Source organism: Scleropages formosus, chromosome 9 (assembly GCF_900964775.1).
Source record: "Scleropages formosus chromosome 9, fSclFor1.1, whole genome shotgun sequence".
NCBI classification, from domain to species: domain Eukaryota; kingdom Metazoa; phylum Chordata; class Actinopteri; order Osteoglossiformes; family Osteoglossidae; genus Scleropages; species Scleropages formosus.
The window spans coordinates 23980895-24007011 of record NC_041814.1 but is presented as its reverse complement, the minus strand read 5'-3'; the positions used below and the strand labels follow the sequence as shown (position 1 = coordinate 24007011).

Genomic DNA, 26117 nt, shown 5'->3' with positions numbered 1-26117 from the left:
CCCAGCAGCAGGGTAGGAAGGATATCTGCTTCACAGCTCACTTTGCAGCAAAAATAATAATAATAATTTTTAAAAAAATTAATGTCACATGCTTTTATCATTTACCATATCACAAATGTTTCATTTAATAAACAATAATTTGTAAAACTATATAATAAAGTTTTAGCAGCAGATTTATGCAAAAAACAAACTGACTGCTTTATGAAACTTAACTGCACCATGTGTATTTGACGCTGGTAAGTTACAAGTTATGCAATTAATAATAAGTAAGACACATAAATGAAATAATAATCTCAGCAACTAAAAATGTTCCGATTAATTCACGTTACGCATGGAATGCAACGGACCAGTGTGAATCATTTCGGCAATTAAAATTATAAAATGTAAAACGTCAAGTAAAATGCACGTCTGGAAGTTTCCTCGTTACTGTCTATATTTGTTTATTTTAGCCTTTGAAAAAACAGAAACAATTCCATGTAGTTACTGTTTATTTCACTTACGTGAGGCGGTTCAGTTGCAGTTCGCACACCTGAATGACGTGTATTCAATAAATAAGATTATTACTACTGTAATACTATTATTATTTTCTCCAACAGGTTGCTAAGGGCAGTGCAATATTTGGAAGCTGCGCGCGAAACGCGCGTTTTACAGAAGCGTCGCGAGGCGAGAAGGGCGCGAGGCGAGCGCGCTAAACTCCAGCTTACATCTAACATCTGATAGGACGGATTGTGGAGGAAAAACCTTCCCGGCTCAGCGGAGGTGAGTGTCGGCCTCGATGCGGGGGGCAGAACTCGCGCTTCTCCTAATTAAAATTAAGGGCGAAAAGAAGTGCGTGCGCGCGCCCGCGCGCGCCCTGCCTGTCACTCAGCGCAGCATCGGAAACAGCCTGATTTTTTTTGCAGAATTTTTAGGAGCCCCGTCCGTCGAAAGTGATCAGTGTTTCACACCCGATCGGAACTGGGACGAATATAAGGGAGTTAAGATCCGCGCGGCCGGGGCTGGACCTCGCGTGGGTGCGTGGGGTGGAGGCCAATAACGGGGTCGTGACACGTGGATCACGGAACACGGGGTCAGAGACAGAGGTCAGCCCCGACGAAGCCCTGACAGCTCATTCGGGAAGCACCGAAGTGACGATCATACGGGCGTTGAATCAGGGCTCCGGGGGCGCGCGCCCTCGTGCTTCGAAAGAATGATCTCGCCGATTTTTGAGAAATCGTGGCTGTGGGTCGCAGCGTGTCGCATCTTACTGCAGTGAAAATGTCACACATTTGAGATTATTTCACAGCAAGAAAAAGAAGGAAGGAAAAGAAGCGCATCGGGTGGGACTTACCTGTGCGCGTTCATGAGGACGGTGGAGTCGTTAGGAGCGCTCGTCCATGTGCGGAGGTGCCCTGGCTGCAGATCATGATCATGGCTCATCGTGGGACGGGAGCAGAGGATACCGCGGCGGCGGTAAATCTGCGAAGTAAAGCCGGGTCGGTCCAGGGTCCAGGGTTCGAGGCTCGAGCGCCGGCCACCGGGTTCCTCGCCGTTTGCTGGAGGAGCGGAGGCTCCTTGCAGGACCGGGGTCACATGGATGGAGACTCGGGACGGAGGGCGATGACTTACTTTCTGCTCTCCAAATAGCCACTGGCGGAGCACGCTGTGTGTGTGTGTGTGTGTGTGTGTGTGTGTGTGTGTGTGTGTGTGTGTGTGTGTGAGAGAGAGGTCCTCTGGGGAGAGCACTTTAACACATCATTATTACTAAACTCCCCCGCTCGCCCCCGTCCCGTGCCTGCACAATTTACATGACATCAGCTCCCGGAGCGCGCGCCCCCGACACCCCGCAGGAAGAGCCCGTGTTTTACTCACGAGTGGACATGGTAAATGCACCTCCTTCCAGCAGGGTGAAAACACTCTGCAGAGTACATCTCAATAAGACTTTACACGTTTTCACGTGGAATTTTACCGGGAATATCGGGATTAAGGTAATAAGGCACTTTAGCAATTTAACGCACTGAATTATTTATTGTTGGAATGATCTCGAAAATATCTAGTGTTAAAAAGAGCTTAACGAGTATAGTTTCTCTGTTTTTAAATGGAACAGAAGAAAAAAAATTAGTCGAAATAATGAAGTAAAAATAAAACAAAATATATATATAACTTTAAACAGAACATTTTTTTGGAAATTGTTCAGCGGCGAGATTGAATTGTTTCACAGTATAAACGTAGAGGAACAAAATACACGGGTCCGGATGGTTTGGAAACTGAACAAGAGGAGGTGGTGTTTTTAGAACATTTTATGTTTTATTGAAATATATATGAGCCCTTTCTGTAGTATGGAAATCATTCGTATTTATTAAAAAATCTGCAGCGACTATTCTGTGCTGCAGTTTGTCTCCCGGAACAAAGTAACAGTTTAAAAAATATTTAAAATCGTATTAATTTCTAATATATGAAATTGTGTATGAAATAGTGTAAACGTTATGCACTGTTTTATACAGAGTAAACGACTCCATAAAGCGGTATTTTTCCATCATTTCAGACGATTTCTTTTATTTCTAATATTTATCAATACAAAATCGAGCCGAAATATTTCTCATTTATTTATCTGAAAAGGTTATTTAAAAGCTCCCAATTATTGATGCGAGCTCAAAGAAAATATTTCTTCTCACAATATGTCAGTTTCCCTACAATATCTGAAATATGAATTTTGTCCGATTCACATTATTTATCTTTACAGCTTTAAATTCAAAATTTTGTTTTGCGCATCGGTTTTACACCGCTGTCTAAGAAAAAACTTTTTTACATTAGTTATTTAGGCATATTTCGTTGAAAATGTTTGTAGGATTCGATAATAATAATAACAATAATAACAATAATAATAATAATAATAATAATAATGTATCAGAACATTAAAATTATGAAAACACTGACTTTACCGATTTCCTTCCTTTGGCAGAGTAACTGCAAATTTGAAAAGACATGATCTTGACCCAAGTGATAGATAATGATAATATACATTTTAAAAAATGTTTTATAAATAAAACAAGCATAAAACAAAAAAAGGAATACATTTAATTTATATAATTTAGGCTCTATACAGCACCGAGGAAATTTTAGTATCCCGGGTTGATATATATATGCATAAGACTAGAGAGAGGCCTTGTCTGTTGGAGTACTTTGATTTTACCATACTTTATCAGGCAGTACTGGCGAACAGCAAAGGCAGGGGATAGAAAAATATTACAGACAAATAAGTGCTCATGGAAGGATAACTTCTCATAAACACAGAGCAGCCAGAGCTTTTCTAATAAAGGGAAGGGCTGAGAAGAGTAAAGATCTTTTTCATTTATGAAAAAGGAAAAAAAAAAAAAAAACAAAAAAAAAACCTTAACCCTTCACTGTCTCACTCTTGTGGGCACTAGCACTTCCTTGGCGTACCGGTGAAACCCAGAGCGTCGGGTCACGACACTGAGGACGACACTCGGATAGAGCCCCTCCCTGTGGTCACGCGTCCCACGCAGAAGCCTTGTCTCGTGCGTCATTTCCCAGTACTGGTCAAACTGGTTCCAGTGGACCTGGCTGGATATTGTAACAGTGTTAGTTACTCTCTTGTCAATTGTTGATTATTGTAGCAAACGGGGTTGTGGGTGGTCTTACGGGGTCTGGGTCAGGGGATCAGATCCAGCGCTGGAGTGCATGGATGGTGCACGGTTTTACTCCTGCTCATCAGTTCCGGCAAAACTGGTGAATTTAAAAATTACCCGAGAGTCCTGGGATGGTCTGACATTACAGTCTGGGGTATAACCTGCCTTTTACCCTGTTCTTTGCAGGACTGTCTGACCCTGTGCTGGTTAAACGGTGACTGGAAATGGATGGAGTTGCCGCTTACGCAACTAGCGATGAGAGCAATACTGCACCCGTGCTTAGTTATAGTTTTTATTACGTGTGTGGTACTGACCTTCTTGTATAACTCTAACCTCCATGTAACTGCTACTCAAGGTTAAAACAAAGTAATATATACTCTTGCTATGGGACAAGCAAACTGAACAGCTGTACTTCTAGTAAGTCAAAAGTTTGAGTACACCTGCCAGATATTAGTTGTCCTCCCACCTGGCATTTGGTTACAAAGTCTGACCTGGAAACGAGCTGCCACATCTTCTCAGCTCTTCTGCAGCCAGTCCGGGATGTAGGAAACTTGCGGGTTCCTTGGACTTCACCCTTTGGTCCAGTTTGCCCACTGTACTCACTTCTCCAATAGATCTTGTGTGTCATTAAGGAACGTGTCACGGGAAGCCTTTTTCAGAAACTTCCGGAACATCGGCTGCAACTGGGTGCTGCTCGCTGGGGTCTGGAGTCTTGGACTTCCCACAGGTGGCCTCACCTGCAGCTTCGGGCTGATGACGGACCAACAGAGTAAGAGTCTCCGAGCACTTACCGAGGACTCGGCAGATGTGAGTAAATGAGCCAAACAAGCAGGTCCAGACAGCAGCATTAGCCACCAGTGGTGAGAACAGAACAGACTTGCAAGCAAGAGGTTGCAGATTCTATCACCAGCAAAAGACCTGCTGTTGTACCATTTTGAAGAGTAATGCAATTGAATTGCTTTTATATAAAATATATATTCTCTATGCTATTAAGGGGGATGCCGTGGTGCAGTGGGTTGGACCGGGTCCTGCTCTCTGGTGGGTCTGGGGTTTGATTCCTGCTTGGGGTGCCTTGTGATGGACTGGCGTCCTGTCCTGGGTGTGTCCCCTCCCCCTCCAGCCTCACGCCCTGTGTTGCTGGGTTAGGCTCTGGCTCCCCGCAACCCCATATGGGACAAGTGGTTCAAACAGTGTGTGTGTGTGTGTGTGTTATTAGTTAATGCATGAAACTGAAGGCAATGCAATTAAATTGTGATTAAATCGCTGTGTGATGGAGCAGCTGTATCACACATGTAAATAGATGTGTGTGACAATAGGCAATTTGGTGCCAATTTCACAGGGGGGTGTACACTTACTACCTGCAAGTAAAATGGCCACAATGGGGTGCCAAAGGGAATCATGGGAACTAGAGTTGACCTACAAGGAGAATCAATTTGGAAAGCTGATGGTGGGTTGTATGTAATACATTTACTATGTCTATTACTTTAATTAAATGGAAAATGTTGTGCTGGTAAAAATAATGTTCCTAGATCATTCTGCCTCATTTAATGAAAAGGTTAATACTGAATGAATGGATTTAAGAACTTTGTTCATTGAACATGTTGGTCTTGAGAGCCCTATAAATTATGGCTCGAGTTATTCAAATAAGAGTAGCTTTTTGAAAGTGTATTTTTTTGCAAAAATATCTTTACCTTGAATTTTCAACTCGGTGCATGACCTACAGTATCTTCTCTCGCAGCAAAGCAAATAAAAAAAAAAAAAAATACTAGGAAAAAATTTATCATGTTTGGCCTTTAGTTTCAACATTTTTTGAAAGGTCATGCTGAAACAGGATACTGGAATATGACCGTCCAGCCAAAGCAACTGACACGCCATGTATTCGAGAGGAAGATGGGAAGTACTAAAGTATGTCTTTCAGTTTAATCCAACGTTTAAACCTAGTTATAGAATTATCAGGACATTTACTTAAAATATTGCAATAACAGAATTCTTTATTTACAACAGTATTATTTAACATCAAATAGCAAGTAGCAATCGGCAAAGCAATATTAGTCAACAACTTGCATAAATGTGTTTAAATTGCTCTTGATATATCTAACTTTGCATAAAATGCTCACGCTAACATTACAAACATCAATGCAGGTGAACAAAGTTATGTTTAATGTGAACAATACAACTGGCGGAAAAAAAAATACATCTCAGAACCCGCAACACTGTAAGCTTTCTCCGGAAAGTTCATTTTAATTTACATATTGCTTAGATTTACCATTGCATCCTCTCCCCCTGCCCCTCCTCCAGTAGCCCCGCGGAACAGTAAATGAGGAACAATTGTACAAATAATGTAACTCCCAGAACGGATTACACATAAAAGGTGGGAAATGAGGGGTGGCTGACGGGCCGCAGAGAGCCACGGGTCTGGATCCGGCGAGGGGACACGCGGAGCGCTGCTGTACCCGCTTGGTACTGTACACAGTCCACTATACAAATATAATACAACAGACAACCTCAAGTACTGTACAGGACAGAAGAAAAACAACAGATCTAAGGCATTATGCTAGGTATTTAGCATTTCAAGGTTCTTGCATTTTAGCTCTAAGAAACTGGCAGACTATACAAAAGAAATAAAAGTTCTTCCAAAATCTCCGAGACTTCAAACAAAAAAAGGTAGACAAAAATTTTTGCAAATTTTGCCAAAGCCTATATTGATATTAGTTTGTAGGCAAATAGCTTCCGTTCTCTCACGTCGCTACTGCCCGGTACAAATACTAGAAAAGGGTGGCGAAACACCACTCCTACACTTCATGGCTTATATTTTCATTTAAAACTGAAATCTTTGGATTTCGCAAAGTGTGTGGTGAGCTTGGTTTTTTTTTTTTTTCCTTTTTTTTTTTGTTTTTTTCCTTTTTTTTTTTTTTAGTGGATCAGGATATTTTAAAATGTGTTCATTTTTATTTCATCCAAACATTTATTTTAGAACACCGTGAATTTGACTTTTTTTTTTTCTTTTTTGAAAAGGATGGTTATCCATACACACTATAACAAAATCAACTTCAAGACACCAACTGCCTTGTAAAGGACAGTATTTATCCTGTAGGCCACGTTCACATGAATGTGAGCTGCTTTCAGAGTACAGCATAAAATTAACCCTTTCATGTTTTCAGTGTGTTCTATCAAAAGGGTAAATGGGGGGCAAAAGTGAAATATTCAATTAGGACAATACAAAAGGGGTGGGGGGCGGGGGGAGGAAAAAAAAAGCAAAGCGATATTTTGGGGCACAGTTCCCAGATCAGATACCAGCACTTCCAGGTGATGAGAAAGTACAGCTCTAACCCTCTTGAGCTGCGGCTGGAGTTCCACCAGATCCGAACGGGTTCATTCTCACACAATCACAGTATCTCCACACGTACAGTAATGATGCCGCCACCGAGTTAAACCCAGAGAGTCCACGATCTTCACGTCGCATCCCCAAGTCCTCGATCGCACGTTACGCTCAACGATGGACTGAGGCGAGGGGGCCGGGGCCGGCCGCTTCTTGCCCCGGGACGAGAAAAGGCGCGGCGCCACGGGACGGCGCCGGGTCGAGAACCTTACCTCGACGGAAGCGGCCCTTCGAAAGGGTCCGCCGTTCAAGGAATCCGTGGTAACGCTGCTGAAAACAGACAGGCGACTTCACTGCCCCTTTGCCGGGGAACATTTGCGCTGTAAAATTGAGAAGGCAAGGAAATTTGGCTTTGTCTACACTTATATGGCTGGCTCTTTAGGAACAAAGGAAAATACCTCAGGAAACGCGTGCGAAAAGCCGCCGTGTCAGCAGGGCCTTGCCGAGACAAGCGGAGGTGAAGGTACCTGCAGGAGTAAAGGGGGGGGGGGGGTGTCAGCAACACGCTGCGCCCGCAATAGCAGGGGAGGCCTCGATGACGCACGAATGCCGGAACACCCGTCCCTCGGTACATGAAAACCGCCCAAAGCGGAAGTCGCCCGTGTTCAGGAAGCGCAGCTGTTCGCGTCCCGCTAATCTCACTGGCCTGCGAATGAAGAAGCGAGCGGCGGTCGCGACTCGCTCGTCGCGGTTAAACGACAGAGGTGCCGGCGCTCAGGGGCAGGTTGGCGCCCGTCTTGCGCGCTCGTGAGGCTTTGACCCCCCCCCGGAGTCCGAGCCGCACGGGGACTCGAGGAGGAGAGGGCTACGGAGGGGTTCGAGGGGAACGGGGCGGGGCGGCGGGTGGCCCTACTACAAAACACCCATCACCCCTGAGAGCGTGGCCTGCGTGCACCGAGCGCCATTCCCTGCCACGCGTGCGCGGTAACAGAAACATCAGTTTGGATTGTCCTACCCACCCACCCCTACAAAGAGCAATTAAAAAAATAAAAAAAAAAAGTGTCAAGAGTTTTAATACTGAATCAGAGCAGGGGGAGCAGAAAACATGCCTCCACAAAACCTGTACAAAAATTATATAACAAAACAGTTTCTCAAGTAATAGTTATTGCTTGGTTACACACACCGAGAACAGTTTGTACCTAGCAGCTCGTATTCTAGCACTTCACACCAAACGACAAAGAAAGCACACTTCAGTATCGAGTTATGGCTGTGTCGTGTGTTTTTTTTCCTCTCTTTCGTGGTTACCTACGCTACAGGCCGAGAAAGCAAGCGATAATCTGTACACTGTACACACCGCACATCTCCTCCCCAGCGAAGAGAGTCCTCTGGGAAACACACCGCCCACACGGCTCTTTTCCGTTCACACGCGCACACACACACGTCCCTCCGCGAACCCTCTCCGCCAGAAGTACCACTTGGAAAGGGGACACACATCCTCAGGCTGCTGCTGCTGCATGGTCTTCCCAACAGCAATCCGTCCGCTCTTCCATCAAAAGCGGCCAAGACCAGGCCGAGGAGGAGGGGAGGGCAAAAAAATTAAAAAAAAAATTAATAATAATAATAAAATTAAATAAAAACCAGGACATTGTAATTGGTATGTACAACTTATTCATATTCTCCTTTGCCTAACCACAAGAAATAATTTTCAATTACATTTTTTAACAACGAAATTAAAAAAAAAAAACCCATTGACACACTTTTAAGAAACCATGGTGGGATTTAAACACAATGTGCCCTTTTAGGCCACCAGTGTCACCTTTCTGGCTGACAGTTTCAAATAGTCTACACTATTTTAAAAAGGAAAAAAAAAAAGGAAAAAAAAACAAAAAACTATACATAGGAATAAAACTTAATTTAATACACTATAAACCTCTTTAAACTAGATTAGTTTTATAATACAAACCATTTCCACAATTGTACAGTGTCATGTAAGCTCTTCAAACCATTTGTCTGTTACTTTTTCACAAGATTAATTTAGAAATCATTAAGTTTAATTCTAAATATCTTCTTCTCACACAAGAAAAGAAAAGAAAAAAAAAAACGACATAAGAAGAAAAGCAAAAATGGTCAGATTTATAGGACAATCGAGAAGTGAGATGTGATGAGGGACTCCGTGCCCCGTCTGCCACGGAGCGGGACAGAAGCAGACAGGTGAGTGGAGATGAAACCGAAGCGCGTGGTCACGTCCTCAAGGAGGAATACATTCATCTGACACGGACCCCAAAGCCGCTAGCAGTCTGTCCTTTGGGGGAAGCCTAAGTCACACTAAGGTGAATGCAGTTGAACAAGACCGACTGGCTCCGAGCGTATGAGCATGGGGGGGGGCAGCAGGAGCGAGCGAGGGGCCGGGGGGGGGGTCTCCCACGGAAAGGGGAGCGGGGGCCTTCACGGATCTGGCGAAACGGCCGCCGTCGCTCCGACTGCAAGGTGACTGGTTGGGCTTTTTGCTGCATCCTGATTGGCCACGAACTGTGAGCAAGGTGTGGCTGCGGGAGCGGCGGGGGTCAACGTTCCTCTGGATGGCCGAGGTCAACAATACTTCTGCGGACACACAAGTGACAACAGGAACCAATGAGAAGAACCAGGTATTTTGAGAAGAGGACTGTCAGTTTTGGCTACCAAGAATATTTTTTCCATGTTTCAAGCTCAAGAGAATCTGCATCCCAATACCGAGAGAACCTGATTGATCCTTACACCCCAGCAGGAGTGCTGTGCTCCTCCAACATCGTGGTTGCACCATGCAGGGGTTCATATTCAGAAGTCCATTGGTTTCTGGTTTTAACCCTGATGTGGTGGAACTAACTCTCTCACAGCCCCTCAGAACTGCTGAATCCCTCCCATCATTTAAAAAAAAAAAAAAAAAAAAAAAAGAAAAAAAAAAGTCTCAATCCATTTATTCCCGCCCCATCTCTCTCCCCATCACATTACATACATTTCCATCACTCCCGCACCACAAAACAATCATACAATAAATCGTAAAGAATTGTACATCACTTTGAAAATCATCAGCCAAAGAAATTTTTTTTTTTAAAAAAACACTACTCAACATAAACAAGCAAATTGAAGGTAAAAACACTTGAGCTGAGGACAACTTCAGAATTATTGCAGGTATCCTCCCAGCGGTCCTGTCCCTGTACATCCGCTAATGGCCAAGGGCTGAATTATTTACTGACACTAGTTACAATAACTGCTCGTGGAGATGAATCGAATGACAGAAGTCTCGAGGCCCATGGGGCGAAAACTCGTCCGCCGCCTCACGAGCACTGCGCACGCTGAAAACCTTGTCCCTTGGTTAAATATTCATACTGCTTTATGACGCTTAAAAGCTTTCAAAGCAACACTACAACAGTGTGGCTCTTACACCGGTGAGAAAGTAAAGCGAGGGTTCGGAACCACTTGCTGGGAGACGGGTATTACTTTCCTGCCTTCCTGCCTTCGGGGGCGGGGGGAAGACAGGGGAGCGATCGCAGCAAGATACTTACCCAAAAAATTGCTCCATTAAAAATTACCCAGTTGTACAAATGCGTGAATAATTGTAAATAGATTAACACCAAGTCACTTCAGAGAAAAAAGTGTCAGCTAAATGTAGATGTAGGAGAGGAGAGGAAGGTTGACAGGGTGGAAACACACCGGATCCTCAGCTTACCAGCACAGCTGAGACCGCAAGGCTGTTTTCAAATTCATTTTGTTTATTAACTGTAAAGTCACCTTAACCGCAAGGCCACAATCAAGAAAAACTTTATAATAAAGATGTATCACAATTTGGTTCAGCAAAGGTCTTGCCTACAACTATAATAAATTAAAAATACTTTGTCAGATTTTTTTGAATATTTTTCCTTAATTCTGTAGTTTTATCTTGAATATTTTACTTTTGATTTAGAATGACTGAAAATAAAAATATTGTCCCTGCAAACTCCTATTGACCTGATTGTTGACCCCTTGATCCTAGTAACACACGCAGTGATTGTCATGTTATTGATCTTGTCATTGATCAACACTCAGCAATTCCAGACATGAGCTCGGTAACACTGTGAAAGTGAGTTGAATTAAGGGGACCAGGCGTTCCTATTCTGTTTCGGTGTTCTTTACTGCCATCTATCAGCCAGGCATGGAAAGACAGGGAGCATTCATTCTGAAACACACAAACATCAATTAGCAGATACAGGAAATGTAATTAAAAGAAATAACCATACAGTGACATCTACCCATTCAAGTTATGGGAACTCAACATTATGAGGATTGTCTCTGAATATCCCCACTTTGGTTTATGTGGCATTTCTTTGCATTTACAAGGACTGGGTCTGGATGTGGTTCATCTCCTTACAGTTACATTTCCTCACTCAGCAGGTGCTTTTCTCCAAGTGCCATACAGTGATTACGAACTAGTACATTTAGTTGGCACATTGATCCAAGGAGATTTACAGCTGAACTCCCTACAATCACTGACTCGTGTGCACAGTAAAGCAATGCAACACACACACACACACACACACACACACACACACACACAGAGAAACATATACACATCATGAGCAATTTCGAGTCACCGGTTCAGCTGAAACATGTTCGGACTGTGCGAAAGTGGAGCACCTGGAGGAAACCCACACGGACACGGAGAGAACATGCAAACTCCATACAGACTGAGCACCTTTCACCTGGTGTCATCTTGGCAGCCATGGCCTCGCTTGGATGTCAATTCATGCACATTGTTTTCAATTATTTCTTTTGTCTTAACGGTTATTTTCCTTAAAGGTTAACATAAACATATACATTTACAATTATTCATTTAGCTCACGCTTTTTCCTCAAGTGACTTACAATTATTTACCCATTTATACAGCTATGTAATTTTTACTGGAGCAATTTAGGGTAAGTACGTTGTTCAAGGATATCACAGCTGGAGGTGGGATTTGAACCTGCAACCTCAGTGACTGTGACTCAGCATGACTACGCACTGCACTACACTACCAGCTGCCCCCAGACAGACAGCCATATGCTAATAGAGTAAGTGAAGAAGGGAAACTGTGCTGTTTCATTACATTATAACTAAAGTGAGCTATTGGAGTCATTCTACCCATTTTCATGGCATTCGGTGATATTTCAGGGTAAACAGGTGTCATTTTGCAGAGGAAGAGTAAAAACAGAAAATGCTGGTGTGTTGTAACTGGGCCGCTTGTACTACGGTGAGCCAGTGTGTGACATCAGACATCAACTTCGCTTTATGTCCGCCATGCATCTGCACGGCTGGGGTGCGTTCCAGCTCGCGCTAAGTGCACAGTACTAATTACATCACCGACCTCAGGGCTCGGGTCACCGTCAGCCCAGCACCATAACTCTCAGATGCAGAATTACATAAGGTAATTATGGTAAATTATTCACTACTTCGTTGTCCTGAAATGGAGCTCAATTAAGTGCGTCCGCACACTTACGCCCAACCATAAGGCCTTGCACTTGTAATGGGGTAAGTAAACAAAAATCCATTCCATAAATCAGGTGAGAACATGGTGCTCCGGAGACGGTCGTTAAAACTTGTTCTCATTAAACTGCTGAAACCCACTCACGCTGCATTGCACGCCTTCCTCTCGCTTTGTCTGTGGGTGCTCAGACAGGCCCCAACGTGACCCTTTGTGGTTCACAAAGCTGGTTGTTGGTTCAAGTCCGATACCTACAAGACCCGATCGCTCCCTACGCTCCAGCCAGACTGGCTAGCTCCTCCAACTCTGCCCCATTAGTGGGCCTATGCACAAAAAGCTCCAAAATCAAGACCGCAAAAGTGTTCAGTTTATTTACATTTATTCATTTAGCAGACACTTTTCTCCAAAGCGACGTACATCTCAAGAGAAATACAATTTGTACATTACGTTAGGAGAAAGAGAGACATAGTTGCAGACGTGATTCTAAAGTAAACCTAGTTTGTTTCTTTCCACAGGCAGTTCAGGCTCAGATGTGGTGGAGTGACCTCCCCCTCTCACTCGGAACTGCTGAATCCCAATCAACATTCAAAAAGGGTCTCAGAACCCACCTCTTTCGGACTCGCTTCCCTTTTCTGTGAGATCTGAACTGTCTGTGTGTGGGGCGACCAGGTTGCACATAATAATTGTAATTAAAGGTCCCCAGCAGAAATAAGTCGTATAACTTTACTGTTAACGATAACATCATTATGTGGCACAGACTGTGTGGAAAAATAATTTTTAATTTGCCCATTCCATGCTGCTCCTCATACCTGCTCCTGGATGGACCTCACCCCGAAGGGCCACCGTCTCTCACCTGCTCGGGGCCCATTGAGGACAGGCCCGACGTAGGCACCGAGGTCATGGGGGCCGCGCTCATCTGCCCGGGCATCTGGTTCATGCTGCTCAGGCCACTGGAGCTGGCGGCCATGGACACGCTGATGTTCATGGTGCTGCCGTTGCTGTAAATGCCGGAGCTGGATGGCTGCGTAAACTGCGGCGAGGACTGCTGGGTGAACATGCTGAGGGAGGAGGGAATCGCCGATTCAGTCGCCTTTCACAAACCCAGGGCGTTTGAACGGCAGGAAGCAAGAAGCGTTGCAGACTAATTAGCTATCCCAGTTGTAGTTACTTTGAGAGTCCGAGGATCTCACACACACACACACACACACACACACACACACACACACACACACACACAGAGCTACTTACATTCATTTACCCATCTATACAGCTGGGTCATTTTTATTGCATCACTTCCGGGCAAGCAGCTCGATCAAGGGTACTATAGCCACAGGAAGTGGGATTTGAACCCAGGTTCACTGCAAGGTGACTGCACCACTTATCAGCAAACTGAGGACTGCCCTGCACCGACCTCTCCCCTCCTGTTTGCACACAATATTTTGTCCTTTTATGCATTTTACCTCATTATTTCTCCTCCATCACCAGTTGTGTCCATTTACTACCAAACCGGCAGGTCTAAGGAGCACCACAGTGGCACTAATCGAGGAGCGGAGAACCGACACACTCCACCCGTGTGCACAGAGCAAGTTCCACTGTCACCGAAATGACAGGGAGGTGTGACATGCCATGTGCCTCATTCCATGAGCATGTCCGTAGGGGGCGCTGTGAGCAGTAAGGGTGAGGGATCTGACCATCCCGAGGGCCATTTTGCGGTCCCCTTGCTGCAGTGTGGGAACTCGAACCCAGTTCCCGCTGTAGGGTGCACAGTCGTAACTCATGGTTCAAAAGTGCAATGTGTGCGGGGCTGTGTGTTTTCCGACGGGGTAGGGGGACGGTCACCTGTTCCCGCTCACGTTCCCCTGTGGCCAGCCGTTCATGTCCGACGAGGGCTGGAAGGGGGCGTTGGCCTGAGGCTGCTGCATCATGGGACTCTGGGCGTGGCCCATCCTGGGGGACATCATGGGGCTCTGGGGGGTTGTGGCTCCTGAGAAGCCCGTGTCAGGCTGCTGCGTGATTCCTGCGGTAGGGCCGAATGGAGGACACACAGGGGTGTGAGCAGGCCTGGACACCAACATCTCTCTCTCTCTCTCATATACACAAATCCACACACACCAAAAACCTTCCCACCATCACGAAACCCATTAGCGACGTGACCGTAAGTGGTTTACACCTCGTTTACTGGTTCTGCACCCTCATATTGCTACGGGTACCAAAGCAGCAGGTGGAGTAGTCCTCCTCCAGGGTAGCAGTGTGTCCTCCGTACTCCCGCAGATGTCTATGATGGACACACACAAGAACTCTTGCTGGAGAAGGACTTGTTGAAACTTCCATTACAGTAAAGTGGGGGGTGGAGGATTTTTAAGACATCTTTGGCTTTAAAAGAGGAGACAATCTGTGCCCAAAATAAATGTACAATACTACTACTATTAATAATAATAATTTAGTGTGCAGCTGACACTTTTATCCAAATGGCCTTACAGTATCTAACCCATTCACACAGCAGGGTATTCTTACTGCGTCAAGTACCATGACCAATGATATTACTGAAGGAATGGCAAGTGGGGTTCAAGCCTACAACCTTCTGGTAACAAATCAGTACCCTTAACCACTACACTACCTGCTGACCCAAACTCACACTTCATGAAAAGTATCAAACTTATTCGATTGCAGCAGTTACACTTTCAGGTTGTTGTTCCCATTTCAATCTGAAAGAGAGGGACACCCCCCCATTAACTATTCAGAGTGGGGGAGGTGACAGAGGTGAGGAGGCAAACACACACACACACACACACACACACACACACACACACACACACACACACAAAACAGCATGCAGTGTGCTAGAGTCAGTGTTAACACTATGCGGCTCTGCAGGCACTACAGGTGGGGGAGCACATGCACGCCAGTGTGCCCGTGTGGTCAAAAAGACCGAATGGACCCCCCCACAAAGCCCATCAGCCCCTCGCCCAGTGGAAAAGCCCCCAGCCAGTGAGCGTGTCCAGTGGGAGGTGCAGGGTATCACACACAGGACACACACGACAACACCGGGCAGCTCACACAGGCTTATCAGAGCACCTTGGTCGGTGGACTGGGCGTGTCAGTTAGCGGCGACGTCTCACACGGCGCAGTCGCCTCGGTTCATCCCTCGAGACGACCACGTGTGACACTTTTCACTATTTTGTGACAAAGAAAGTACCTCCTGTAAAGCTACCAGCTTCTGTAGATGATCTAACATGTGAGTCTACCGCCCTCTTGTGGTGGCAAGTAGTCTCTGCCATTTCCACACTGCCTGACTATTGCCATTAATTATTATTATTATTATTATTATTATTATTATTATTCCTTTAGCTGATAGTTTTCTCCAAAGCAGCTTATAACTTTGGGGGCTGCTGGTAGCAGAGTGATTAGATCTGCTTTGTATCCAAAGGACGCAGGTTAAAATCCCATCTCCGGCTGTAGAACCCTTGAGCAAGGTACTTACCCTAAATTGCTCCAGTAAACTTACCCAGCTGTATAAAGGGATAAATAATTTCAGGTATCGTAACACTAAGTTGCTCTGGAGAAAAGCATCTGCAAAATGAATTAATATAAATGCGGTATGTTTGTACAGTAAGGGATTTACCCTTTTACACAACTGGGCAATTTTTACTGGGCAAATTTCTATAAATTCTATGTTCAAAAGTACAACGTTCTATAAATGACAAAAAGCGTACTCTGATTTTAATGACTTTACCGTCATTTCAGGCACACAGGCCTGTCTGCGTTTGCGTTCCCTGCCATATGAAGAGTGAGAAACGGGGTCACTCTGGTAAGCCTGTATGGCCCCATCATTCGGGAGCGGGTGTGTGGGGAGTCGGGGGTGGGGGTGACATAGGCGCTCGGAGAGGAGGCGGTACCTGAGCTGGGAAACTGGAAGGTACTGTGCTGCATGTGGGGGCTCACTACAGCCCCGAACTGTCCTCCCACGTTTCCCATCATTCCCTGGTTAGCCAGACTCATCGGGGAGCCATGCAAGGAGCCGTGGGAGAGGAGCTGAGGCGCGGGGAGGCTGGGGGACACGGGGGAGAAGGGGCTGGTGGAGGGCGGCGGCGATGCCAGGCCGGTACCGTAGCTCGGCGGGAAGGGAAACTGCTGAGGACTGGCTTGGGGGATCCGCGAGGAGCCCATAGTGCCCGGCATGGCTGCCGCTGCAGCCGCCGCCGCCGCCGCCATGTTGGGCGGGAGGTTGAGGCCCTGCGCCCGCATGAGCATGTTCCGCTGCTGCTGCTGCTGCTGCTGTTGCTGTTGCTGCCGCTGCTGCTGCTGCTCCAACTGCCTCTGCCGCAGCAGGTTGTTCAGGTTCTCACGCTGCCGCTGCGCCAGCATCTGGGCATTGATGGTTCCCTGCGGAGACACGGGGGCGACGCGCACGTTCGTGAGCCGAGACTCGAGCGAAGGAAGGCGGCGGAGATTCCCGCTTCCATTTGTACGCATTTGTTCAGCGGAATTCAGTGCGAAATATCTAAGGGCGCCCTTTTCCGGGGTCCTCCTCTAGGAGCCACACATCCTCAGTGCCATTAAACGTTCAGTCGCTGTGACCCACATTATACCGCGGTTCATTCGCTCCACTCTTACCGACTGCAAGTCGGATGCTGTGCAGCCAGATAATATTCAGTGAGAGCGAAAGAGCGGCCAGTGGTAGGAACAGAACACGGTACGTTGCATTCACACACACTTTCATAGAGACTTGGAGAAAGACTAAACACACAGGACTTCACTATTACAGCAGTCGAGGGATTACCCAGAACCTGCAGGACAAATGAATAAGAAAATACACGACACGTGTAGATATGCCAGACGTTCTTGCACACCTACAAGTCATATATTAAATTATATTAAATTGAATATAAAATTTGTTTCTGCATACTACAGAATGTGAATCCCACATATGCCGTATGCCACTTGTGTTTTGCTAAAAATTATTTTAATGTTGTCACACACAGAAGGACAGACTGTTGGGGGAAGTGTGAGACTGTACAGTGGCACAGTTTCACTACGTTCTACAACTGGTCTCACTCACCTGGGTCGGTACACTGGACCGTAGAGGTAGGGTCAGATTAGAGACGCCGCCGATCTGATTCATCATAGGCTGACGGTTCTGAATAGGACCCAAGGCAAGAGAATCACGCTGGCTGGTAGCAGCATAGAGGTGGCACGAAAAAAAAACACACGGCACAGCCAGAAACATCGGACCAAGGGGTAAACAGCATAGTAGTTAGAACTGCTGCCTTTGAACCCAAAGATCGAAGGTTTAAATCCCACCTCCAGCTGTAGTACCCTAGAGCAAGGCACTTACCCTAAATTACTCCAATACAATTACCCAGCTGTATAAACAGGTAAATAATTGTAAGTAGCTTAACAATGTAAGTTGCTTTGGACAAAAGCATCAGCTAGATGAATACATGCAAATTTGTATAGAATAAGTGAGAAAATAAACTATAAAGAGAAATAGGAAAGTAGTGAAAGCTGTAGAAGTATAAATATGAGAGATGTGTGTGTACAGACTAAAGATGTGATGGCACATTCACTATCCCACCTGTGTCCAGTAGGGGGCAGTCAACACTGCACTGACTGACACTGCGGTGAACAACTAGGTAAAATTGCAGACAAATGTGCCACAAGAAGCTGCTTCTGGAGATGTGGATCACTGGCCCAGTTTACACCATTTACAATGCAAACAACATCAAGTGCAGAACAGCACAGAACTCCTAACGCTGCAGGGCAGGAGCCTGAGCCTACGGTAAAAGACTTTAAAACGGTTATTGCAGCAACGACCTGAGCATTCTGGGCAACACATCTATTTACCGCTGCTTTTAACCTGCCGTGTTTGTCTGCTCCATAAACACATAAATCCTAGAAGGCTACACAAACAGTTACTGCTGGACAGCATCCATAAAGTACTAAGTGCAGGCTTCCCTCGCATAATAAGTGCAATTTGTTCGTGAAAATGTACTCGCAAGGCAAATCCTCGTAAACGAACTCATAATTGCCGATAATTAATACAGGAAAATCAAACAATGTATTCCTGAGTCATAAGGGTTCAGTTTTAGACACACACACACACACACACACACACACACACACACATTTTCTGAACCGCTTGTCCCATACAGGGTTGCGGGGAACTGGAGCCTAACCCAGCAACGCAGGGCGCAAGGCTGGAGGAGGAGGGGACACACCCAGGATGGGATGCCAGTCCGTCACAAGGCACCCCAAGCGGGACTCGAACCCGAGACCCACCAGAAAGCAGGACCCAGCCAAGCCCGCCATGCACCACTAAGGTTCAGTTATTTTGTACAAAACATTAACTCCTGCGTTACGCAGTAAGAAAATTCAGTTCCACACTAAGCCCACAGTCTCTGTACTGCCCTCGTCTCCTTAAATCCAGGCTTAAGACCCATATGTGCAAAACCTCTTTTCGCCACACCCCCCTTCCTTATTGTTCATCCATTTCCTCTTTTTCCTGTGGGATTCTGCTCTGCAGTGGTGCTGCAGGTGGTGGTGTCGGTGCGGAGCTGCACTACCTGTTGTGCCTGCAGTCGATGCTGCAGCTGCAGCCTCAGCGTGTTGGGCTGGTTGGGCACCACGGCAGCGGGCCTCAGACCCGGGCGCGACGTCATGCGCAGCAAGGGGTATCCAGGCCTCTGGCCCATCTGACCCGCCATGGCATGGAAGTTGGCCTCCTGCATGGGTGCGTAGCTGCCCTGGGCCAGGTGCCCCGGTGGTGGGTACTGCTGCCCGTACATAGCAGGCTTCTGCTCCAGCATCAGCCCGGGTTCCTGGCTGGGGAAGGGGTCCGGCTCCATAGCCTGGCCCTGTAAGGGGGAGGTGACGGCACATGCACATGCACGCAAATGGTCACCCGAGTAGCTAGACGAAACAGATTCCTCCACAACTCCCCTGACACAGCAGTGTAATATAGTAAACCAGAGCAAAGATACACTGTTCAGACCAATGATGGATAACATATAAACACTGCTGCTCAGTGGGGTGGCTACATTAATGTATTTTTTTTATACATTACATTTATTAACAGGCTATGTTACATATACTATGATAAAGTAATTATTGATATATAATACTTATTTTAAACACACATTTGCATGTCATATCATATAAAATGCATAATGTAGTGGTCATATCTATTATATGAAAATATGCAGCACTGTGCAAAAGTTTTAGGCACTTGGTTGGGGAAAAAAGCTGTAAAGTGAAAACGCTTCCAAAAATAATGCTCTTTATTAATAAACTTCCTACAAAGCTTAGTGACGATCCATCATCAACAACTGCTTGGCGTGGTGGGTTTGGTTGAGTCCTGCTCTCTGGCGGGTCTGGGATTAGAGTCCCGCTTAGGGTGCCTTGCAATGGACTGGCGTCCCGTGCTGGGTGTGTCCCCTTCCTCTCCAGCCTTGCAACTTGTGTTTCTGAGTTAGGCTCCCGTTCACTGCGACCCCGCTCAGGACAAGCGGTTTCAGACTGTGTGTGTGTGTGTGTGTGTGTGTGTGTGTGTGTGTGTGTGTGTGTGTGTGTGTGTGTGTACACACACACTTTCTTTAACAGCATACAAAACCCTTAGAATAATACTGTACCTTTTTGCAAAAGGAATGCTTGGAAATCTGAAATATGCTCTTTCCCTTTGACACTAATGCAGAAGAAATTAAATAAGCGTCGAAAACATATTTTTGTGAAACATCTAAGTGCCCAAGACCATTGCACAGTACTGTATAATGGATACAATAAATAGAGAAGAATAATCACAATAACTCTGAACACGCAGCACTGTGCCTGTGGACACAGTTGTCCAGCAGGGGCCACTGGTGAGCCCACACTAGCCGTTTACCTGGTTGACCAGGGCGGGGATGCCCAGGGCACGGTCAATTTCTTCCAGGCCGTCAAAGTCCTTCAGTACCGTATAGAGCTGGTTCAGCAAGGCTCCCTCGTCGGCAGATCCGTCGCCTGCTCCTGTGGGGCACAGAGCCTCTTCCTGGGGGCTGCAGTACGCAGGTCTGTGGGGATGGGTGGGGCAAAAGACACGGGATCAGTACTGGGAGGAGGACATCGGTTTAGACAAGAGCTCCGCTGATGTGCATTCCTGAAAATGATCCTCCCTGTTTCTGTGTAACCAATCTGCAGTCGCTGTGCAGGTGCGACTCAGTGGTGACTGGAGAAAACAGCTGGTGATGATAGGTCAAAGGAAGCCCCTCTCCAGAAGCTAGATGGGATAGCCTCACCTATTACCTGAATCCTCCAGCATTCCGGCTCACAGTCGCCACCAGGGGGCGCGAAGGCTCGGGGCCTAAACGTGGTGGTCAGGATTCGCAAATTTCCCCACTTTCGACAAAAGCTGCAGCTGGCAATGTGACCCCTGGCAACGCAAACCCGCAGCGCCGACAGGCGAACGCAATCATCCCGTATGGTAATCAGCACAGCAGGCCCAGCTACCTGGCGTACGGCGGAAGCAGCAAGACGAGTCGGGTTCGAACGGCATCCTTCCACTCCATTAAGTGTTGACAGCCAGTGAAATGACGGTATAAAAACATGGGCCTCCAGGTGTAACGATGACAATGACACGGGAGAACTGTGCTAATTCCGTCTTCCTGTCATGCCACGTTTTGAGGGATTTTGGGGTGGGTGAGAGGGGAGGATTATGCCTGTGTGCGTTTGCGCGTGTGATGGGGGGGCTCTCTTCCGCACACTAAGCCCTGCAAATACACGGGAGCGACATGTGGAAGGAATGACCTACTTAGGCGCTAAAGCCTTCCGCCGTGCCAGGTGTCCAACCGCCCCCCCCCGACGGAGGCATACCTGTTCTGGGAGCCGAAGGGGCCCTGATCGATGGGCAGCATGCTGTCGGGCCAAGGGGCCGTCTGGTTCGGAGGCGCTTGCTGCTGGGAGAACTGCGTTCCCGACATGCCCAGGTCCAGGTCCGGTTGTGCTGGATTTCGGGAGCAGAGGACAAGGTCGCGATTAGTGCAGAGTTCTTCAGAAAAACCCAAGGATACTACAGTAACGTGACTAGAGAGCAGCCAGGGTCACCGATGACAAACTGTGGCAGTGGATGTAAGCAAGCTCTACAAAAATGCAATGCAAATACATCCAGGATGTCCTAATGAGCCTGTGCTAAGTCTGCATAATGTGTACTGTTATCATGGCAACCCTGATGCTGCCTTAAATGCGCATTGAGAAGGGACTCACCGCCAGTCATCATCTGGGGCTGGAGCATCTGTCTGGGTGCCGGCTGACTGCTGGGTCGCATCGGGACTCCCGCAGCGGTGCCGGGGGCCATGCGGCCGGGCCCCACGCCCTGCTGCAGCTGCTGGCCAATGGCGTTACTGACGGCGGCCCCCTGCGGACCCCAGGCCTCAGGTGCCATGCCCGCTCTCGGTGGGTTTGCTCCCAGCATCCCTGTGCAAGAGGGGATGAGTAGGAGTAGGAGAGAGAGCGAGAGAGAGCGGAGACTGAAAGCAGGCAGGAGGGAAGACCGGAGCGCACCGCAGTCCCAGTCGGGGGCGCTCTCCGGCCCCTCGTACCGCCGCCAGCCGCGCGCGTTACTCTGCGTGTGCCTGACGAGGGAGCAGTGCAGGGACTGAAGAGGGGTACTTGCTGGCGCGTGGGTAACCCTGCACTTCCTTCCGCAGGAAGCAAGGCGCCTCTGCAGGGCCTCGCGTCACCGAAACGAGACCGCAAAGCTGGGGGCTGATACGACGCCATCATCGGGGCACCTGCGCTCTCGTGTTCTGCTACGCGCTGCCGGAACACGTACACGTGCACAAGAGCGCGCACGCACAAGGGTTTGCGAGCAACTGGCCACCAGGCGTGTGCGTTAAGCGTGTGCACATTTTATCGTTTTCTTCACAGGGCGCTCTGTACAGGCGTGGAAGGGTGGCGTTAATACGGGGGGGATTTCTTAAAGGAACTTTCCGGCATCTGTTCTCGTCAGATGAAGCCGAACTGGGGAAACCCTTCAGTTTTCCACTGAAGAAAAATCACACCCCGCACGGCCAGAGCAGAAAAACATCCTGGGAGTCAGACGAATGGACTCATACTGCGGTTTCCAGGAAGCAAAACATTTCAATACATATATACATATATATGCACACCTATATACATTTAATTTTTTATACATGTATGTGCATATATATGTATTGAAATATGTATATGTATTGAAACGTGTAAATTAAATATACATTTTATTTAGTTAATTCATTTCAATTCTACTTCATTTATAAATATAGCTAAGGCTCCACAGGATTTTAATTAAGTAAGTAATTTTATTTACCTATTCTGGTCGTTTCATTTTTAAAGGCAGTCAGTAATGAAAATTTGAATTACTTATAATAAACTGCACACTCACCGGTATTCACCAGGTTGGCCTGGTTGGCCATCATGCCTTGGTTTCCCATCATGCCCTGCTGCATGACTTGATAGGGAGCATTGTTCCTCATGGGGGGGAAGGGGCTGGCCGAGCCCTGGGGGGTCACGTTCATGTCCAGGGATATACTGCGGACTGGGGGACCCCTGCCCGGCTGCCCCGGTCTGGAGCCGCTAAATGCTAAAGAGACAGGAAAGGAGCCAAATTAGAAAACACACACACACACACACACACACACAGCTCATCCACACCCAAATTATAGCAAGGGACTGACAGTACTATGTAAGTATAGCACTGCACAAGGGCTTTAATAACCAGCTTTACCAAGGCAGGGCAACATCTACACTGATACACACTCGGTATGTGTACTCAGGATGCTTTCACACAGTAGTTTCAACGCAGGCAGAGCTTATTCTAGAGCTTATTTTCGTTACGGGTGTGAGGCAAGCTGTTAAATAGCTCCGTCACATTACAGCATATGTAAGAGTCAACAAAAGGGTTTGCAATTGCAGAGCGGGACTTGGGTTTCACAGCAGCTCTGGCACCTGAAGGCACATGCCGCTGCTCTGAGGGGAGATGTCTGGGAAGGTGTGTGTGTCAGCGGATGCTCCGCCTACTTAATGAGAGGTCAAATGATCTGGGGAAATTAGGCCCGGCAGCCTCTAGCGGCAGCGGTGTGAAAAGCGTGACAGGTCACTAGAGGGCGCCATAGAGCGAGGTGCCACGATGGCCGGTTAGTCGGTTAGCAGCAAGCAGGCCGGACTTGGAAGGGACACATGGTTCAGGGGGAGTACTCACCGCCCTGAGGCATGCTGGAGAAGGCCTTCTGCTGCGCCATGGCCTCTGGACTAGGCCCGCCCCCAGCCCCGCCTTCCCCTGTGATCTGCAGGATGTCGTTGATGATGGACTGTTTGTCCATGGCGGCTGGCAGGGACACGGGGCGGGCATCTGGGAACAGCGGGTGCTGGTTCTGCAGGTCATCCAGAATGTCATCCAGTTCACTAGACTGTGACCAGACACACACACACACACACACACACACACACACACACAGATTTGTGGTTAAGGTACTCTACATAAACAAGAAACAACAACGCCCAAGAAAATTCACTTCCGCATATGAAGAGAGTCTCACGGGATGCTGCTTTCAGCGCGGAGGTAGGAATGTGTTCCTGGTGACCTTTTTGGGAAGAAACGTGGTTGAAGCATCGAGGAGGGGGACCGGGAAGCGCAGCACGTCTTCTCGAACGGCACCTCGGAAAGTAGGCCAGCGCTCACGTCGAGAGGAAAGGAGGTAATGGGAGCCGTTCTGCACTTCTAGCTGACCAGACCCCACCACTCACTCGGAGTCACCTGTCCTTGCCGCTCCCTCATCATTCCAAAACTACTGACGAGGTGTGTGTGTGTGTATGTGTGTGTGTGTCTGAGACCCACAAAGGCATCGAATGCACTCTCCTGCAGGGAAATCTCGTAGTGAAATTCGGTTTTACTATATCTGAGTTTCTCCCTCAGATTTTCCACATTTGCTTGTTCTGACAAAATGCCTGTTGACAGGTTACCTTCAGGAGGACCGTTTTCACAAAGTGACCTCTTGTTTGCGGAGCTCCTCGCTCTTTGGCCTCTCGCAAATTCAGCTCAAGCGTGATCCATTAGTCTCTACAGTAACAAAACCCTTGTCCCTCCCGGTGGTGGGGGCGGAAGGGGGGGCTGCTCTGCCGAGGACCCCGCTGCACATGGACACACTGCACAGTAATTACTAATTGCACCCGTGTTATGAGAGCGAGAGATTTAGGGCCTGATGAACAAAGGGGGTGATGCTTCGCCTCCTCGCTGCATTTTTTTCCCCCTCCCATTGAAGAAAAAAACGGGATGGCCGAGCGTAGCATCTGATAAAAACCGCAGGTCGGACCTGCTGCTCTACGAAGACACCTCCGTGCGTTTCGATGCTATTTATGGAAGAGTTCACTTGACTTCCAGTTCCATCCCTCATCGAATTCTGAGCCACGAGTTCGATTCATTCGAATGGGACTCACGCAGCTGTGGCGCGATGTGATCGAGCGAGACTCTGCTTTGAAGTCATGCAAGAGCAGTCATTTTTATGGGGGGGGGGGGGGGGGGGGGGGAGACACACTTCGCAGAGCAATTTTTAGCTGTTTTATATAAATGTTCAGATAAACTAATTATGTAAACAGACTCAGGAAAAAAAAGGAGGCTATACCCGCCACCACCACAAGAGGGCGTCACTCTAGATGTCTGCTACAATGCAGAAATACTTAACATTTTAATTCAACAAGGGGGTGGTTGGGGGGCACCAGAGCAACACAGCTTTTAGGACCATTTATGACGAGGTGCCCTTCATTCATAAAGCAGAGGACCCCCCCGTTAAGCAGCCCTTCCAAGCTAAACTTGATCTAAGCCCTAGAAACACCTGACTCCACAACAGCAGTGAAGCACCTCCTTCAGCTGCCTTCTCTTTTCATCCCGGTGCTTTTATTCTCCGGGTCAATCGAGGGGAGAAAGGGGGGAAAAAGGAGGGTGGGGGCGAAAGGGAAATGTTTCCAAAGAGAGGATGTGAATAGAGGAGAAGGAGCGCTAATGAGGTCAGGGATGATGCAAGGCTCTGGAGCGCTCGCACCGTCTGTCTGTCTCCTCCCGGCAGCAGGACCCGCTGTTGATTATTTACAACGAGTTCTGCTGCTCCTGCTCCCTCTCTCCCGTCTCCGCGCTGCTCCTATTTCAGGAAGGCCGCGCGTGCGTCAATTTTCCTGCGCGGGGAGAGCGGCCCGGTTAACGCACCAAGAGGTGACAGCGGAGGGGATGCCTCCGCTCGGCCGGGGGGGACGGCGAGCATTCGGACCTCTTCGGGTGGATGACCCATAGGAACGGTAAGCCATCGGCAGGCCAGCCGAGCCTCAGAAAGGAAGGTATTGGACCTCGAAGAGCAGGAACACACCCTGGTCTTTAAGCACATCCTACAATATTCTCCAGTACTCCTAAAGGCACCAGCAATGGGGCCTGAGCCTTAGTTTCACCATCATCACCATCACAGCTTTTATTTAATCTACATTTTTTTTCAACAATAAATGTTTCCAGTACAGACTGAGTTCTAACACTTGAGGCAGGTCACACCCTCTCAGGCCCCTATACCAGGAACGCAGGTGGTGACAGTCCCTTCAAATGCCCAACCCCCTCCACACACACACACACGGTCCAGCAGCACAGCCATGCTCTGGCATATGGCTCATCATTTTTATATGACAGCGGGGGGGGGCCCTGCCCATCCAC

The 26117-nt window shown here is 47.6% G+C and overlaps 1 protein-coding gene across 10 annotated transcripts in view; it reads right to left on the bottom strand.

Moving 5' to 3' along the window:
- Positions 1 to 8543: 8543 nt before the first annotated feature.
- Positions 8544 to 26117, bottom strand: part of ncoa2 (nuclear receptor coactivator 2) — a 76089-nt gene continuing 58515 nt past the window's right edge. For 9 of the 10 annotated variants that reach the window (XM_029254574.1, XM_029254582.1, XM_029254578.1 and 6 more), the window contains 11 exons: positions 23631 to 23838; positions 22815 to 23012; positions 21656 to 21865; positions 21266 to 21395; positions 20301 to 20466; positions 18985 to 19275; positions 17481 to 17558; positions 16318 to 16804; positions 14261 to 14438; positions 13275 to 13479; positions 8544 to 9549 (listed from right to left, as the gene is read on the bottom strand). In XM_029254574.1, coding sequence (XP_029110407.1) covers positions 9538 to 9549; positions 13275 to 13479; positions 14261 to 14438; positions 16318 to 16804; positions 17481 to 17558; positions 18985 to 19275; positions 20301 to 20466; positions 21266 to 21395; positions 21656 to 21865; positions 22815 to 23012; positions 23631 to 23838 — 2163 coding nt within the window. In that variant the 3' untranslated portion in view covers positions 8544 to 9537. The remainder of the gene's footprint in view (positions 9550 to 13274; positions 13480 to 14260; positions 14439 to 16317; positions 16805 to 17480; positions 17559 to 18984; positions 19276 to 20300; positions 20467 to 21265; positions 21396 to 21655; positions 21866 to 22814; positions 23013 to 23630; positions 23839 to 26117) is intronic. The other variant, XM_029254583.1, reaches the window with a different exon arrangement.